General features: G+C 45.8%; 1 protein-coding gene across 1 annotated transcript in view; it reads right to left on the reverse strand.

Annotated features, from left to right (window-relative positions):
* Window positions 1–247: 247 nt before the first annotated feature.
* Window positions 248–19679, reverse strand: part of PPP2CB (protein phosphatase 2 catalytic subunit beta) — a 58638-nt gene continuing 39206 nt past the window's right edge. Inside the window, exons 6-7 of the mRNA XM_030194494.1 lie at window positions 6903–7021; window positions 248–941 (exon numbers count right to left, since the gene is read on the reverse strand). Of these exons, the coding sequence (XP_030050354.1) occupies window positions 869–941; window positions 6903–7021 (192 nt within the window). The 3' untranslated portion in view covers window positions 248–868. The remainder of the gene's footprint in view (window positions 942–6902; window positions 7022–19679) is intronic.

Genomic DNA, 19679 nt, shown 5'->3' on the forward strand with positions numbered 1-19679 from the left:
TCATCTGCTGCATATGCTAAGGAATGTACACTATCTTTCTACTTTTCTCTATTCTTTACAATTTTGTAGTTCCTTTCATTTTCTGTTGCACTTTAAACCATCTTGCATTTTACATTAAATTGTAGTCATAGGTTTTATATGTAGCCCTACTTTATATTACATAATTGACAGATTAGCACAGCTTATCTTCTTCAGTACCAATGATACACAAAAAAGTTCATGAAGATCAAGTTTTCTAGAAAGAAAATATGTTTACAACTGAAAGTTTATTTATTCAATTACACCAAATAAGATGCAAGCATTTTCATGACAAATATACAGAAAAAAAAGTAGACTAACAGAGAACAGTAATTTAGCATAAATGAAGGGAGATCTCTTAAATGTTATGGCATACTCCCAAAGTTTGTCATTTCCTTTCTCCAGTTAATTTACTCATTACACATCAGTTAAAGGAAAAGAAACGCTGAAAAGTTATGAAGTTAGCTTGAGCATTTTTCATAAAAATAACTCCAAATTCTATAATTCTCATGCTAGTTGAACACTACAACTAAAATTTACAAATATGCACAAAAGGAGATGAACGTGTGGCATTACCTTTCCCATCTGAGCAATCCAGCAGAAAACAAACTACTACAAATACAGCAGGCAAACTGCTGGATCGATTGGTATAGCATATATATAGTGTTGTAATGAACCTCAGTCTCAAATTGTGCTAAACGCTCATCATCAGTATGGCACATTTTGGTCCATGATGGGGTTTTTATGCCAAGACAAATTCCCAATTTACTGGAAAAAAAATATTAACTTGTTGCTTTGTTTGTAAATGCCAAGTATACTTCCACAGATGAAGGCAGGCTTCAGAATTGGTTTATAGGAAATAGTCTGGGGTACGCCTGGTTACATGTGGCTCTCCTCGACGAGGTGCAGGGTCAAATTGGAGACTGTGGAAAGTAAACAAAAGTTTAGTTTAAGTTTTATAAAAATAACTTGAGAGACTTCCCCATGAAACTACAAGTTGCAAATGTATCACTAATTCAATTCCTTCCATAAAATGTGATAAAACACTGAACCACCTTGATAACATTTTAAAGAAAGTTTCTTGTACACAACTCCCATTCACCAAGGAAGATAAATGAACTGCGGCAAGTCCGCTTCTGGTTTGCACACATTAGATACACATAATGTATCATCTGCATTTTATAATCAATGTCAATTTATAGCAAATAACATAATACACTGGATTATCCCATCTTCCAGCATACTGCATTCTATTGCCAATTATCTACGGGTCTCCCTCCTCTCTCCAAAAAAGCCAACTTCACTAATTTCAGAATCTTAACCAATCCTTTCATGCTCTATTTCATCTGGTAAGAATTACTGAAACAGGATGCAATGAAAAGCTCTAGATCTTATAAGAACATACTGGGTCAGATCAATGGTCCGCTGTTGATGCATTTAGGTAGCAGCAGCCTATTATAATTTTGTATCTATGAAGAACTATTTCATTTGATGATGACTTTATTTGTTTGGTGATATTTTGTTTTAAGGTTTTATTGTGTATGGTTTTACCACCTCCTGTTCATTTTAAAAGTAGTCATCAACATTAAGTACTTCCCACTGCTTATGTATGGAAGAAAAGCAAAGAAACCCTAACCAAAGTGGCCATATATTATATACACCACCACGCTGGTATTGAAAATTGGGGGGGAAAAGCCTCAAGGTGCTGCAGGATCAAAATCTGATTTCACTAGCAACACATACTCCCGTTGACCAATCGCTGATCATAAGGGGATTCGTACCTCATCATAGGCAAAAAACCACCCCAATATTTTCATTCTTTAATTCAACCAAATGGAGCACTTGTCATGCTTTCTAATTTTAGGAAAAATTATTGCTTCATAACTGTTCTTAAACAAATTCAAAAAAGTTCATAAAACACTTAGCTTCTTGTTCGGTCCAGCTTCTGCTTATTTTCCTCATCCATGTGCAGTTTTTCTCCTCTCTTCCTTTTCCCTCATCTTATCTCCTTCCTCACTCTTCCCTCCCCTCCATCCATGTCCAGTATTTCTTCTTTCTCCTTTCCTTCTCCTCCATCCATGTCCAGCAACCCTCCTCTCCCCTGCCCTCCATCCACCCATGTCCAGCAACCCTCGTATACTGTGGGGCCCAACAACCTAAACATCTGCTGTGACCTGCTGCGAGGCTCAAACCTGAGAAGCCAGAAGACTAGACTGCTCTCGGCCCTGGGAGAAAAGCTCAAACCTTCTGTGTATTGAGCAGGACTCCAATGAATTCCAGTTGCTGAGTATGGTGAAGATGAGACTTGGGGTAGTTTAAAACAAACCCTAGTAGCTCTAGCACTCGAATAGTCCTCTGCGTGGACTTCCAAGTACTGTCCTCAGACGTGCTGTTCATCAGCCAATCGTCGAGATAAGGGAGTACATGGAGTCCCAGTCTGCGTAGCAACACTGCGACAACAGCTAGACATTTGGTAAATACCCTGGGAGCTGACATGAGGCCAAAAGGCAACACACGGTACTGGTAGTGATGTGTTCCTAGCCGAAATCGTAGATACTTCTGGTGGGCTGGAAGTATCGGTATTTGAGTATATGCAACCTATAAGTCCAGATAGCATTGCCAATCGTTTTCCTGAATCATGGGTAGAAGGGTGCCCAGGGAACCCAGCCTGAACTTTCCTTTGACCAGGAATTTGTTCAGGGCCCTTAGGTCTATGATGGGATGCATCCACCCTGTCTTCTTTTGTACAAGGAAATACCTGGAATAGAATCCCTGCCTTTCCTCCCCTGGTGGAACAGACTCGACTGTATGGGCCTTCAGAAGGGCTGAGAATTGCTCTGCAAGTACCTACTCATGCTGACAGCTGAAGTAATGAGCTCTCCATGGGCAATTTGGAGGTTTTAAGATGCTAATTTAGGACATATCTGAGCTATTTGGAGAACCCTACGGTAGGTTATAAGGGGCCACCCTTCGTGGAAAAACTTGAGACTTCTCCTGACTAGCAAGGCATCTGGGACAGACACTTTTACAGCGGCTATGCTCTGCTGGAACCAGTCAAAAGCCAGTCCTTGCTTTGAGTAGCAGTAGGGGCCTTAGCCAAATGATGTTGACAAGAACAAGCATGCTGGGGTGTAATGTGGATCCGGTGGTGTAACTATGTCTCTGGGAGTAGTAGGCACCCCTCCTTGACTTGCCTAAAGACCTTATAGATGAGAGGCAAATGCACAAGACATCCGGCGGGAGAGAGAAGAGATGGCATCAGTGTATTTCTTGATTTGGAAAGCAACCTCCTCAACCTTCTCTCCAAAAAGGCTATCCCCCTGACATGGCGATCCACCAACTTGTGCTAAACCAATGGTTCCAAGTCAGAAACATGCAGCTATGAGAGTCTGTGCATTGCTATACTCTGGGCCGATATCCTGGATGCCAAGTTCCTGGCATCCCTGGCCAAGAACTTTCAACATCCCTTCCACTGCTTGGCCAACTGGTGCACTGACTCAGCCTACTCCAGTAGGAGATAGTCAGCCAAGTCTAGCAACTTGCACACCAAGTCCCACAAGTACATGCTCGTAAAGAGCTGGTAAGATTGGAAATGGGACAAGAGCATTAAGGCCTGAAACATCATGGACTCAAAAGAGTCCAAGGTCATAGCTTCTTTGCCTGAGGATGGTGCCGAGGCATAGTCTCTAGAACTCCTGGCTCTTTTTGAGCGCAGACTGCACCACCATGAAATAAGAAAACTGGGGCTTATCAAATCCAGGTGTGCTGTGGATCTGGTAAATCATGTCAATCTTCTTTGGCAGGACAGGGACCAAAAGAAGGGACTCAATTCCTAACAAGGACTTCCTGGAGTACCTCGTGGAGAGGGATAGTCACAGCTTCCCTAGGAGTAGGGTTACCATATGGCTCCAGAAAAAGGAGGATGGATTGAGCCAGCCGGGTTTTACTTCCATTGCTTTCAATGGAAGTAATTGAGCCAGCAGGGTTTTACTTCCATTGCTTTCAATGGAAAGCAATGGAAGTAAAACCCAGCTGGCTCAATCCGTCCTCCTTTTTCTGGAGCCATATGGTAACCCTACCTAGGAGGAGACATAGTCCAGGACCTCAAGAATCTTAGCTCTGGACTTGTCTTCCACCTCCAAACAAAATTCCACAGTATTTCCTCTCCAAAAGAGGGAAATGAAAGGCTCTCCGGAGGGTTCAGAGGGAATGCCATAGGACTCATCCTCCAAAAAGTACCCTGGATCCTCCTCTGACTCCCATGAGCATTCCTCATCAGTGTTGGATAGCAACTCCTTGTGGGAGGGCCGAGTCTGAGCCTGCCTCGACTTACAGAAGCCATGTCCTTGAGAGGGGCATCGAGTCGGCTCCCGCCTTGACTCCAGCGAAGCTTCCTTCACCAACGTAGAGGGTGTGCCAACTTGAGTGGCAGTCAACACTGTAGCCACACGTGACAGCGGACCACAGACTAAGGGCCAAGCGGGGCCACAATGGGAGGCAGGTAGGCGCAAGCACCCCTGATGCACACCATTGCAAGAGGCCATCCAAAAGCTCAGGAAGTAAGGCCCGGATATGCTCATCAAGAGCAGTCACTGGGAAAGGTTGGGGTGCTGGCTCCGAGACAGGCTGCAGAACTGATGGGGCCAAGACAGGTGGTGGGTCCTGGCTACCAGGGGACTGGATGCATCAGCACCTCCTGAATAGAGAGGGAGTGGTCCTCCCGGCGCCGACACTTCTTGGGAGTTGAATCCCTCGATGTCCTGCAGCTTCTGGCACTGTGTGTCGAGCACGGCCTAAGCTGATGCTTCTTTGCCTCTGCCTGAAGCTTGGCGTCGAGACTTCTCAGTGCCAAAAGGATGGCAAATCCTCACGTTGCTTCAGGATCAGTCCGACATTGGACGGTCCCGGGGGCCCAGCCCAGTAGTCTGTGTCAAGACAGGTGGAGATCCAGTGTCCATTGGCATCATAGAAGCTATGCGGACCAATACTCCTGATGCAGGTGCAGCCCCTATTCGGACTTGGCTCCAAAATTGTTTCTCGCATTGAGTCTCTCTGGACACCTGGTTCCTCTTCTTCATCCAAAGACAGAAAACACATTTAGCAGGGCTATGGTTGGGCCCTAAACACTGAAGACACCAGGAATGGATGTCTTTGTCAGAGATGGTCCGATTGCCCTGGATACAGCACTTGAAGTCATAGGGAAATTTAGTGGACATGGACGGGAAAACTTCCGCAACCAAATCAAACAACGCGATGGTGCTTGAAAAAGGGGCAAGGCACCAGAAAAGGCAAGGGAAAAACCTGTCCGGTCAAGGCCTAAACGCGGCATAAAGACATGGAAAATAAAGGAAAACGCGATAAAAAGAAATCTAAGAAGCTATGGGGAGAAAAAAAACGGACAACCGAGCATGGGTATACCGAAAAAAGTGAAAAGATGTGCCGAGAGGCACAAAAAAGCTCTTTCCAAACCAGGAATGAAGAGACACCTCACTGCGGTAGAAAAATAGCTGTGGTAACCGTGCTCTCTCAGCAGGTGGGAAGGAACTCGTGCGCAACAAAGCTCTGTTTTTTTAGCTTGTTACAAGCTCTGGACCGGGCAACAAGGGTTCGCGTTACCCAATTGTGAGAATAAAAAGCTTGCTGTTCTCGGAAAACATCTGATAAATCTTTCTAAAGGACTTTTTTGGATGCTTTTCCCAATCTATATACTAATTGAAATATTTCTATAAGGTGCTACCTAGTTTTAGTCAGCAAGAAAACACAAAGATGAAAATTCGAGGCACCCAGAATTACTCCCAATGTTAAGCACTGAGGAGTGTGGTCAGTTTTTCAGTGACTGGTAGTGTGTGCATGTGCATCCTGCAACCAAGTCCCTCCTTAGCACTTAAACTGAGTCACCATCAGAAGCACTACTGTAGTACTTCTTAAATATTTATGCAATATGATCCCATTTTTAATTTTAAAAAAATTCACACGACCCCAAGTAATGATGTAACCAAAATAAACCCCATAACTCCCTCCTTTTCCATACATAAGCATGAAAGTATAACAGCAGCAGTCAGGCAGCAAGTTCTAGCATTTGGCACAGGGCCCTGTGTGTCAGTGTGTGCTCAAAGACCCTAGTACTCTACATGGGTTTACAGTCTTAACAAGAAGCTCAAATAGAAGGAAGGGACAGTGCCTGTGAACACTCACTAACTTGGAGGCCCACCTGCTAACTGGACACAGGCCACAGTGGAGGACCGGGGGGGGGGGGGGAGCAGCCTTATTTCTATGGCCCATTTGGGGTCCTAACCCACAGTATGGAAACCACTGGCCTATTTGTTGGATTGTACAGCGCTGCGTAACCCTAGTAGCGCTCTAGAAATGTTAAGTAGTAGTATTGACTCCAGCTGCTGTGCAGGCAGAAAGGAGCCTCTGTGCAATCAAAGGACAACTGCCGTATGGGCTGGAAAGAAGCCTGGCAAGGTTAGGCCCAATTAATTTTTGTACCTTGCGACAGCAAGTAAATCATCAAAAAAGTTCACTTGGCGAAGGCACTGCCACAAATCTGTGATGATACCAGCTGTGCTCCCAAATTCTCCACATGTCCCCGAGTCTGCTCTGACTGGTTTTGCAGTGTTTTGTACCAATACATTCAGACAATTAAAAAAAAAAAAAATCGAGCCACACCTTGTAGAAATTTAACAGCATAACACACAAAATCATACCACTTAAGTAGGAGTTCTTAAAGTTTTCAACATCCAAGGAAGTTAAATATAATGCCACAGCTATTTTAAGTAAAGCAACATCACTAATTTTACTGTATCTGACACTCATCTTTTTATCATGGAGCCCAACAACTTACATTCGACTCAAAATGCAAATAAATCAGAGTTACTTACAAGGAATATTTTAGAGTATCATCCAATTCCATAATAGCAGCTTGATTCCCACAACGGTAACAATAATTGGGTGCACTGAAAATGGTAACCACATTCCGATCATGGCACCAGTTGTAACCCTAAAATAAGTAAATAAGTTAACAATTTGGTTTTGGTAAAAACCCTTAACCAATTAACACAATTCAAGTCTTTTTCTGCTATATTCCTGTATATTTCAGCTATACTACTGTATATTTCTCCCATTCTGCTGTTTAAAAAATATCATTCTGAATGCGAGTGGGAGTTTGTTATACTGATCTATATAACATTCTATATTTCAATGTAAAAGAACAATTTAAGAAATATTCTAAAAGTGATTAAAAATAAGAAACTGAACTGCACCATTCATTACAGCAAAACCAAACTTGGAGTGGAGTAGCAGCCTAATGGTTAGAGCAGTGGAATGTGAACCAGGGAAGATCAGTTCAAAATCGCACTGCAGCTCCTTGTCGTCTCGGACAAGTCACTTAACCTTCTATTGCCTCAGGTACAACCTCAGATTACGAGCCCCCCAGGAAGAGAAAAAAATGCCTTGGTACCTCAAACACTGCTTCGATAGCTTGCGGGCTTTGCAGGTGGTATGTAAGAAAATAAATTTTTTAAGTAACTGTTCCAAGAACTGCCATAACAAGACCCAACCATACTATAGGGCCAAAGCTCAAAACTACCGCCAGCATTAACATGCGTGCACGTTATTGTGCACAAATGCTCAAATAGTTTCAGCATGGGTATTAACTTGTGCTGAAACCATTACTACAGATTGCATTAAAATACACTTAAATGCATGTTAATCCACTCATTATCTACCCCACAGCCACGCTAAAAAAAATGTGTTTCACATGCATTTTGGGGTCCTATTACTAAGCTGCAGCAAAATGTTTTTGATGAGCTCTGAGGCCCCCTTTTACCGCAGTGGGTAAAAGGTTGGGGTTTTTTTTAAAGAAATGGCCGTGTAGCAAGTGAAGCACTTGCCACATGGCCATTTCTGGGGAGCAGTGCTTACCGCCACGCATTGAGGTGATGGTAAGGGCAGCACGTGACAATGACCAATTAACACCGGCGCTGTAAAAATAAAAAAAAATTTGTAACGCCAGAAATGGCACGCAGTGGGGATAGGAACAACTGCTGGGCTGCTGCAGTAACCTGGCGGTACTTCCGGTTTTTAGAGCAGTAAGTACACGTTGGACAGTATGTAGTCGGGACATTTTGCAGAAAAGGGGACAGGGGTTTGCGAAGATCAAGAGAATGAAGTAGAGTACAGGTAAATCCTAAAGGAAAACCTTTTCCAGGCTGCCAAACTTGGGAGAATATTCACATTTCAGCAACACAATGATCCTAAGCAAAAAACAAAAGTTAACAATTAAATTGCCCAGTCACAACCCATTCCAGAATCCAACAGAAAATTTGTGGCAAGCCAAGATTTCAAGACTGAAATCAACAGATGATCCTTTAGTTGACCCAAAAGGGCAACATCGCCATCCTGCTGTGCAAAGTTGACACTTATCCTCATAGCTGCTGTTATGTAAAAGGGGCTTCCACAAAATAAAGAGTCAAGGGGTGTGAAGACTTATGCAAATCAATCATTTCTTATTCTCAAGTACTCGAGTATTTGACAATTGTTCTTTCAAATTAAAAGTGTAGACCAGAGGTGTCCAACCTCAGCTCTCACCAGGTCAGGTTTTCAGAGTTTCCACAATGAATATTCAAGAGATCTATTTGCATATATTGGAAGCAGTGCAAACAGATCTCATCATACATATTCGTAGCCTAATATTAATTGTTGATTAAAATGTTCAAAAAACGTGTCTTACTACTACTAACAAACAACTCTCTTTTTATTTGCAACATATAGTATAAACTTATATTGGTGCTTGATACATTCTCATTTTACTTCTCTGGGATATAATATATGGTAAACCTTCATATAACGATAACAAGGGCAAGCATTAAAAGGAGTAAAAAAAACCCCAAAGATGTTGATTGCTTCAAGAGTAACTTCTGTATTATCCTATTACATGTTCAAGCACATGTAGTCCAGAAAGCAATCTTAAACTATTGGCCCTTCTTATCACTGAACAAATCCCACAATTTGCATTCACTAGGGGCCCCAATTTAGGGGAATTTGTTTTGGACAGAAGACAAACTTCTTACCTTGAAATTATCAAGAAAGACAAAGAATGTGTGGTCGTTGTGTTTGTTGCCATGCATTAGTAACTGATAAAGATCTGGATATCAAAGCTTAAATATTTCTTCTTGAAATCCACCATGGATTGTGACTCTCAACAAGGCATTTAGGCTACCGAATGCCTATGTAACTTATGGTAGATTAGAGAAACAATTAGGAAGGTTAAAATGCATATAGCTCAACATTTGAGAAATATTTGGTTACAGTGGATGGATACTCCTCTAGGGGAGCACTGGGTTCAAAAGGGTCACCATGTTAAAGAACTACATTTTGTAGTTCGTACGCAAATTGAGACAGATAAGAGGTGGAGACGTCAAGAAGAAATTATTTTTTAAAAGAACAAAAACTTGTGGGATACAGTAGAACCCAATGGGCTCAATAAGGAAGTAGACTGGAGTTTGCTGTTGTTGGAATGACTTTAAATCCTGCCTTTGGAGGAAGGTACCGTATTTTTCGGACTATAAGACGCACCGGACCATAAGACGCACCTAGGTTTTAGAGGAGGGAAATAGGAAAAAAAAATTTTTCCTTTTTCCCTCCTCTAAAACCTAGGTGCTCCGGTGCGTCTTGTCCGAGTTCGGGATCGCCCTCCCCTCGGCCCTGTCACCATTTCTCCCTACTCACGTCACGCGATCTTCCCTGGTGGTCTAGTGACGTCGGGGCAGGAAAGAGCCCCCTCTTTCCTGCCCAGCGCGCTGCTCTCGGTCCTTCTGTATGCTGCCTGACGGTCTCGGCGAGATTCAAAATGGCCGCCGAGAATTGACGTCTCGGCGGCCATTTTGAATCTCGCCGAGACCGTCAGGCTGCATACAGGAGGACGGAGAGCAGCGCGCTGGGCAGGAAAGAGGGGGCTCTTTCCTGCCCCGACGTCACTAGACCACCAGGGAAGATCGCGTGACGTGAGTAGGGAGAAGTGGTGACAGGGCCGGGGGGAGGGCGATCCCGAACTCGGGGGGAGGGCGGGAGGGAGGGAAATCGCTACCTTCGGACTATAAGATGCACCCCCCCATTTTCCTCCCAAATTTGGGGGGAAAAAAGTGAGTCTTATAGTCCGAAAAATACGGTATCCTGGTATTAAATTGAGAGGTTCCCCTATAGCGCTTGCATATTTCAGTAACAGAACACCATCAGCAGAGATACTCGAATTTCCTGTTCAGATCTGATAGTCGGTAAGCATTTAAAATTGTAAGTCTGAATCATTTTTATAAGGAGAAGTTCATGCATTTAATTAGTTATTTATTTTAGTACATTTCTACCCCACATTTACCCACATGAGCAGGCGCAATGTGGCTTACAATAAATCAGGATACAAAACAGGACAATGATGGCCCAGAACCAGAAAGTGACAGGAGGGGTAGGAACAGGGGATAACACAGGGTAGATGTTTTTAGTCTTTGGTCTCCTGAAGACGACTGTCACGAAACATGGCCCATGTAGAGACCAAGCCATGAGTTTAAATATGACAGTTTATCTTTAAAGGGATTATGCCAAAGGAGACAAGATTTTATTTGTCTGATAGCTTTAAGTGAAGAACTTTGAATAACTTGAATAACATTTGAAGGATCAGTCTGGAACACTGGACATTGAGGATTGTTTTTATTGGCTGGATATTCATAGTTAATGGCAACGTTTGTGCACAATGGAAGGTTCCTGAGTGGACTGTTTTTGACAAGATTTTCAACCACTAAGAGGTAGCCTGAGCAGAATTTAGCATCTGGAATTTTTTCACTCCATCATAGAGGATTTTTTTATATTCACGAGGGGGAGCAAAGTTTTGGACTAGGATATTTAATTAAGAGTTGAACATCGTAATGCAGTAGTTCAAGATAAGTATAATGTGAAGCCGACTTAACATTGTTAGTGAACTAATGCAAATAGTTTTGTAAGTAGGGGAATTTATGATCTTTACCATATATTATTATATCCCAGGGAAGTAAAATGGAGCCTTGACTAGGGGCTACGAGTTATCGCTAGCTCTACCTCCTCCTCCTCCTGTATTGGGGTATTCAAGAAGTCTTTATCAGCCTGACTGAGCGTAGGAAGAGGCACGTTACCAAGATATAAATGCCCCGGAGCCCTTTATTGGGAGGTGAAGCATAGAGGTGTTTGTAATAACTATAAAAGATACCACAGATGGCCTTATGTGAATGAACTAGTCTACTCCCCTATCATCCTTAAGCGTTATAATTCTATGGGCACTCCCATTAGGATGAATCATTCTGGCTAATAAGCGGGCCCACCTTGTTGCCATGCCTGTATAGCTTATACTTGTAATAAGTTTGTGATTTGAGGACTCACCTATGCAGACACTCATTGAGCGTCACTTGGAGATCTAACAACTGTTGTTTATGTACCTCTAAATGGGTCATTCTATAAAGTTTCCGAGCTCTGCAGACCTGTGAGCTCAGTCGCAAAATCTCTCTGTCACGTGCAGCTTTAAGAAAATGAGAGTAACTTATAATTTCACCCCGTAGAACAGCCTTTGTGGTTTCCCAGTATAATAGGGGGTCTGCAACATATGCTGTGTTGCAAAGCTCATATGATTTCAAACAGTTTAAAAATTTTTCTCTAAGTGCAAGGTTATTATGCAAATCTAGCGGAAATACCCATCTTCTGCTGCTAAGGTTCATTGGCCCTACCACCCAGTCCACCCATACCCATGCATGGTCCAAGATAGTGTAAAATTCTATCTCCGTCCAAACAACAGATTCAAACAGCTGGCACACAACTAATAAGTAGTCTATTCAGGCCTGAGTGGAATGTGCTCGAGAGAGATGAGTGTAGTCCCTATCAAGCGGATGCAACATCTGCCACGCAGCCACTAAATCTAATAAGTTGACTCATGCGGAGTAGGCCTTTGTTAGAATAATACGGGGTGGCATGTCCAGCCACAGATTTATCAAGAAGAGAGTCCCAAACCGTGTTGAAGTCTCCTCCTACCACCAAGGAACTATGTTGATGTTGAATTAGAGATTAATCACCACTTGGTAGAATTTGTTATCATATTGGTTCGGAGCATACAGGTTAAATAGAATGAGCTTCTGACGATTCACTACCACCTCCACCATTTGGTATCTACCCAAGTCTATCGAAATGGGCTGCACAGCCTCTGCTACGCCCTTCCTAATTAATACTGCTATGCCCCTTTCTTCCCCTGGGCTGCAACCGAAACACATTCTCCCACCCACCAGGTTTTTAGCTTGGCATGCTTCAGCTGGTTGTGTCTCCAGCAGCAAAGCAATATCAATCTTGTGTCCATGTAAATGCTGCAAAATTTTTGACCTCTTTATTGGTGAGTTAATCCCTCCTACATTCCATGTAACTATTTTCACCATTGAGAACAAACTGAAAGAATACCTATGTGAACAAAACACAGGTATAAGTGCCTAAAGAGACGTCCCAGGCAGGGTAACCCCCCCCCCCCCCCGGCAGCCAGTACCTCGTCAACAGTACTCGAAATTATCTTCATCCTTCATTGATCCTCTTCCCAGCACCTCACACCCAAGCCTTTCCCAGCCAAACCATGAAAATGTAAATCCAATAAGCTTCCGCCCCCCCCCCCCACCCTCCCTCCTCTCCCCCTACCTTTATCCCTTACGGTTAATGTTCCCCCCCTATGGGAACCGTCACATCAAACACCTCCCCGTGTTCCCCCCAAGACAAATCAACAATATGGCATGTCAGATTCCATCGTTAAGATAAAAGCGAGAAATAGATATAACGAGAGAAAAAATAAAAAACACAAGCATTGTATATGGTTTATAATTGTCTCATGGATTACCCGTCATCTGGCCAGAAACTATATAGCATATCAAGTTACCAAACCAATAATTCAGCAGTCTATCAATTCTTAATTCTCCACGTCTTTATATTCTGGCCTCTATAGTTTGATCATCAATTCATTATTCTGGCAAACCATTCTACATCATATTTACTTTATACAGAGTCTTAAAATATATCCCATACGTTGGGTTTTAAGGACTTTCAATATTTCTTAGAGTTTGCTGCTCTTGAGACTACAATAGCTTAATGTTATATTTGTAGCAGGTTTCTTATGGTAAAATTATGTCTTACCTGATAATTTTCTTTCCTTTAACGAAGCAGATGAACCCAGGAACTAGTGGGTTAAGTCCGCCTACCAGCAGGTGGAGATAGAGATAAACAAACTAAAGGCAGTGATGCCAGACGGCCAGCTACTTACTCAGTATGTCAGTCGTAAGCATTTGCCAAGGCCAAAAATATGAAGCCAATAACAACCAGAAACCATCCTCACTATGAAAAACAGAGAACCAAATAAGAACTTCGAAATAACTGCAACTTGATCCAGAAATCAGAATCCTTTCCGTGTTCCCATATCTGTATGAACTCTACAAAAGAGAATGCAGAAGGAAAAATAGCCACACTGCGCGGAAAATGAAAAAAAAAAAACGTCGGCTGAACTAGGGAGGGATCCTGGATTCGTCTGCTGCGTTAAAGGAAAGAAAATTATCAGGTAAGACATAATTTTACCTTCCTTGTCTCTTGCTGCAGATGAATCCAGGAACTAGTGGGATGCACCAAAGCATTTCTTAAGTAGGGTGGGAAGCAGACGCTCCCCGCGCCAACACTCCCACCCCAAAACTTGCATACTCCCGCGCAGACACATCTAGCCTGTAATGCTTCGCAAAAGTATGACGGGACACCCAGGTAGCCGCCAGACAAATCTCTTTCAGAGATAAGGCCTCCGCCTCCGCCCAAGAAGCCGCCTGTGCCCGAGTAGAACGCGCCTTCAGGGCCACTGGAGACGCCCGCCCTTGTAGCAGATGGGAAAATTAGGTTCTTAACTTGATAATTTTCTTTCCTTTAGTCACAGCAGATGAATCCATTAACTGATGGGTTGTATCCACCTACCAGCAGGTGGAGATAGAGAACACTGAAAGCACATGGTGTTCCTGGACACCCAGCCCACCTCTGCCTTCAGTATATAAAATTTCCAAAGCAGAGTGAATAAGAAAGGCAAAACAACAAACTTTACTCACAGAGAACAAACGCCCCTGAACCGGAGCAATAACCAAACAAAGTAGGGACGTTATCAACCTCCTGCAATAAAAACAGCACGTAGTAACTACTACTACTACTACTATTTAGCACTAATAGCTTTCAAGTACTCCTGATGAGGTACAATGTCTGTATGCAACATCTGTACAAAAACTAAAGTCAGACAGGGAGGGATCATGGATTCATCTGCTGTGACTAAAGGAAAGAAAATTATAAAGGTAAGAACCTAATTTTCCCTTGTCATCAACAGCAGATGAATCCATTAACTGATGGGATGTACCAAGGCACTCCCTAAGTAGGGTGGGAACAGGCAACTCCACGAGCAAGCACTTGCGCTCCAAAACACACATCCTGCCGCGCTGCCACATCCAGCCTGTAATGCCGCACAAAAGAGAGCTGAGAAGCCCAGCTAGCCGGACGACAGATCTCTTGAAGAGAAAAGACACCCGTTTCAGCCCACGAAAAGGACATTGCCCTCGTAAAGTGCACTTTAAACGCTTGAGGCGGCGACCGCCCTAAAAGCAGATAAGCAGGAAAAATGAGTTCCATAAGCCAGCGGGCTATAGTGGCCTTAGACGCTGGAAACCCCTGTCGGGGACCTGCCAACAGAACAAATAAACGATCAGAATTCCTAAACTCATTTGAAATCTGCAGATACTGCCACAGAGACCTGCGGACATCCAAAAGATGCAATTGCCCAAAGCAGTCCGGAAACTCCTCCTTACAAAAGGAAGGAAGAAAAATGGGCTGGTTCAGGTGAAAAGCTGAAACCACCTTAGGCAGAAAGGAAGGCACCGTACAAACAGTTACCCTGGATTACTAGAACTGTAAAAAAGGATCCAGACAGGAAAGAGCCTGAAGCTCAGACACTCTTCTTGCCGACGTCATTGCCACTAAAAAAAAAAAAACCTGTCATGAGAGTCACATCCTTCTCAGAAGCCTGTTTAAGAGGCTCAAACGGAGATCGCTGGAGTGCCTTCAACACGAGCACCAGATTCCAAGCCGGACAGGGCGACCGCAAAGGAGGACGGAGACGAAGCGCCCCTCTGACAAAATGGAGAATATCCGGATGAGCAGCAAGGGACAAACCGGAGACTTTCCTCTGGAAACAGGCCAACGCTGCCACTTGAACTTAAAGGGAATTGTAGGCCAGGCCCTTTTGTAGCCCCATCCTGCAAAACATCCAGCAAAAGCGAGACTGTCGCCAGAGTCGGCGAGATACAATTTGGAGTACACCACGCCTCAAAAGTGCGCCAGATCCGAGCATAAGTTGCAGAGGTAGACCGCGTGCGAGCCTGCAAGAGCATGGCATTAGAATAGCCCTTGTCCCTCAATTGCGCCCTCTCAAGAGCCAGGCCTTAAGACCAAAACGGCAAGGATCTTCCATAGTCACCGGACCCTGAACCAACAAGTTCGGAACCCGAGACAAAGGAAGAGGCGCGTCCACCACCATCCGCCGGAGATCCGCGTACCACGGACGCCTTGGCCAATCCGGGGCGATGAGAATCACCAATCCTCGGTGCAGGCGAATCCGAAGAAGTACACGCCCTATTAAAGGCCAAGGAGGGAACACATACAGGAGGCCCGAGGGCCAAGGTTGAGCCAGGGCATCCAACCCCGCCGAGCGAGGATCTCTCCTGGTGCTGAAAAAGCGAGGGACTTTGGCGTTTATGCTTGACGCCATGAGGTCCAAGCCTGAAGTCTCCCATTTGGCACAAATATGAAGAAAAACGTCTTCTGCCAGTTCCCATTCCGCCGGGTCGATTTGATGTATGCTGAGGAAATCGGCTAGTACGTTGCTCTGACCGGCTATGTGAGCCGCAGACAGCAGCTCTAGGTCGCACTCGGCCCAGTCGCAGATCTGAGACGTCTCCGCAGCCAGGGCCCTGCACAGAGTGCCGCCCTGACGATTGATGTAGGCCACTGCTGTCGTGTTGTCCGACAGAACTTGGACAGGAAGACCCTTCAGCATCCTGTGAGCCTGGAATATCGCTCTCAGTTCCAAGCGATAGATGGACCATCCCGCTTCTGCGGTGGACCACAGACCCTGAGCATAGCGTTCCCGGCAATTAGCTCCCCAGCCCGAAAGGAAGAGCCAGTGGCATCCCCTGCCACAGCATGCTGTCAGAAAGCCACCAAACCATACTGCGTTGGGCCACAGGAAGCCACCTTAGTCTGCGTTGGTATTCCTGGGAAATCGGAGACCATTGCTGAAGCAGAGCAAGCTGCAGTGGCCTCATGTGAGCTCTCGCCTAGGGAACCACCTCTAAGGTGGCCATCATCGATCCCAGGAGCTGAACAAAGTCCCAAGCTCGAGGGCGAGGCATCCGCAGGAGCAGGCTGACCTGATTCTGAAGTTTGAGATGCCTGTTGTCGGGAAGAAAAACGAACCCCGAAGCCGTGTTTAACCGGACCCCCAAATACTCGAGAAATTGAGAGGGAGTCAGGTGACTTTTTGGCATACTGACCACCCAACCCAGAGTCTGAAGAACTGTAACAACTCTGGTTGTGGCAAGTCGGCTTTCGTCTGCCGAATCCACTCTGATGAGCCAGTCGTCGAGATAAGGGAACTCTGATACCCTCTCGCTTGAGAAAGACAGCCACCACTACTATCACCTTGGAAAAAGTCTGAGGGGCAGTTGCCAGGCCGAAAGGCAAGGCGTGAAACTGGAAATGTTGGCTCAATACCGCAAACCGGAGAAACCGCTGATGTGGCGGCCAGATGGAAATATACAAATACGCTTCCTTGAGATCCGGAGACATGAGAAACTCTCCTGGCTGTACTGCCGCAATGACGGAGCGCAGGGTTTCCATACGGAAGTCTCGCACTCCTAAGGCCTCATTGACTCTGCGTAAGTCGAGGATAGGTCTGAACGACCCGCCTTTTCGAGGCACCACAAATTAGATGGAGTAGCAGCCGCGTTCGGCGGGAGGAACCGGAACCACCGCTCCCAGCTTCAGCAACACTTGCAAGGTCTCGTTTACCCCCGCCCGCTTGATGGCAATGCCACATCGGGACTCCAAAAACATGTCTCCCACCGGGGCAGCAAATTCGGTAACCTTCTCTGATTAGGTCCAGAACCCACTGATCCAAAGTAATCTTGGTCCACTCCTCGAGAAAGAGGGAGAGACGACCCCCTACTGCGGGAACCGATGAGTGGACCAGCGCCCTATCATTGAGGAGGACGCACCTGAACTCCTGGACGTTGCCCAGACGCCGCAGCGCGTTTGTCTGAACGAAAGGAGTTCCTCTGCTGGAAACGGGTACGTTGACCAAACCCCACAGAGCGCCCCGGCTGATACCTGCGAGCTTCGCGAAAACTTGGCCTGGAAGAGGAGGGAAAGGAAGGACTTTTGGAAGACGGCCTCGGCCTATCCTCAGGCAACCGTTGGGACTTAAGAGTACCCTAGGTCCTTAACAATCTTCTCCAAATCCTCTACAAATAAAAGAAGGCCCCGAAAGGGTAACCTCACCAGCCTTTGTTTAGACACGTCAGCCGCCCAATGCCAGAGCCAAAGAAGGCGGCGGGCAGCAACCGCCACCGACATCTGCTGAGCCGAAGCTCTGACCAGATCATAAAGAGCATCAGCCAAAAAAGACAGAGCAGACTCCATACGCGGGCTGACCTCAACGAGGGAACCCACTCCATCGATGGGCTGCTCAACCGCCTGCTGCAACCAGGAAAGGCAGGCCCAGGCTGCATAGGAACTGCAAATAGCCGCTCGTAAGGACAGGCCAGAGATTTCAAAGGGCCACTTCATGGCGGATTCCAGCCGCCAGTCCTGCATATCTTTCAAAGCGACCCCTCCCTCCACCGGGAGAGTAGTCTTTTTAGTCACAGCCGTGACTAACGCATCCACTTTAGGCATCACAAAGAGGGCCAAATGACTTTCACTCAGAGGATAAAGATGACACATAGCCCTGGCCACCTTCAAGGGACCATCAGGATCAGACCATTGAGCTGAAATAAGCTCTTGGATGAAAGCATGCACAGGAAAAGCCCGAGAAGGCTTCCTAGTACTAGCCATCCGAGGAATAATAGAAGAGGCAGTGTCCTCGTCAGGATCTTCAATACAAAGGGCCTGTAAGGCATCAGAAATGAGAGCTGGCAGCTCGTCGCGGTGGAAAATCCGAACCGCTTTAGGGTCATCCAACTCCTGTGGCAAGCAGCCACCCTCATCTGGATCATCAGTCCGTGAGGGCCTGCCAGACCCCTAAGACTCCCCGAAACTAGACCACGGGGGAGAAGAATTTGAAGAGTCCCCCTCAGATGGGGTATTCATTCGCCTACGCTTAGCGTCAGCCAAAAGCTCGGGGGAAGAAATAAAGTCTCCAGCAGACGCTGGGTATAAAGAACTGGAGGCAACCCAGTCCGAAAGGAATTGTCAGGAGCCTCAAGCACTGCTCTTTTTAACATAAAAACTTTATGCATCAGCAGCACAAATTCAGGGGAGAAAAACTCACCCTGTGCTTCTGCCCTCACATTGGAGGAAGTGGAGGCAATAGCTCCTCCAGAAACCTCGAAACGAGGCGTCCCCTTGCACTCAGACCCCTCCGCAACTGCGAGGGTCAAGTCACGCGGGGGCCTCCAAGATGGCGCCCGCTGCCAACTCCGTCGGGCGGGAAGAATCACCACCCGCCATGCTCGTGCCAGCATTAGCATCAAGGCAGCATGTGCTGCAAAGCCTCGCTGCTGATCTGCGTTTCCCACAGTGGGAGCAGCGCTTAACCCCTTCAGCTGCCATCAAATACAGAAACAAAATGGCGCCTTTGCACCAAAACTTACTCCGCACAGAGTGCTGTCAGCAGGAACCTCCCCAGAGGAGCTGGGCATCACTCTCACCTCAGGAGACTGAGTCAAACGAGCTTCGGTCAAGCTGCACCGAACCAGGAGCTCTGGAGAAAGCCTCTCTTCTCTCTCATTTTTTTTTTTACTGTGAGGAAAGTTAGAGGCAGGCAGTCACAGAGGAACTCCGGGAAGAGGGGGAATGGGGTAAGACAGGGACAGGCAAAACCAAGTATGCCTTTAAAGTGAGCACCACCAGCCACAATACCCCCCCCCCACACACACACTCTACTGGCAAAGCACAGGAGCCACCCCAGGCAGGAATCCAGGAGCTGAGAAAGCGACGTCCACACCTGCTGGGACTATAATATACTGAAGGCAGAGGGGGGGCTGGACGTCCAGGAACACCATGTGCTTTCAGTGTTCTGTATCTCCACCTGCTGATAGGCGGATACAACCCATCAGTTAATGGATTCATCTGCTGTTGATGACAAGGAAACGCCACTCCAATGGCTTCCCTAATCCAGCGAGCAATGGAAGCCTTAGAAGCCGCCTCTACCTCTTTTCGATCCCGACAAGAGCACAAAGAGATGATCCGAGCGTCGAAACTCGTTAGAGATCTGCAAGTACTGAAACAAGGCTCTCCGCACGTCCAGGAAACGTAGCGAGGCAAACTCCCCCGGATAATCCTCTCTTCGAAAAGACGGAAGATAAACCGCCTGATTGACA

This window comes from Microcaecilia unicolor, chromosome 2, assembly GCF_901765095.1.
Source record: "Microcaecilia unicolor chromosome 2, aMicUni1.1, whole genome shotgun sequence".
Lineage (NCBI taxonomy): Eukaryota > Metazoa > Chordata > Amphibia > Gymnophiona > Siphonopidae > Microcaecilia > Microcaecilia unicolor.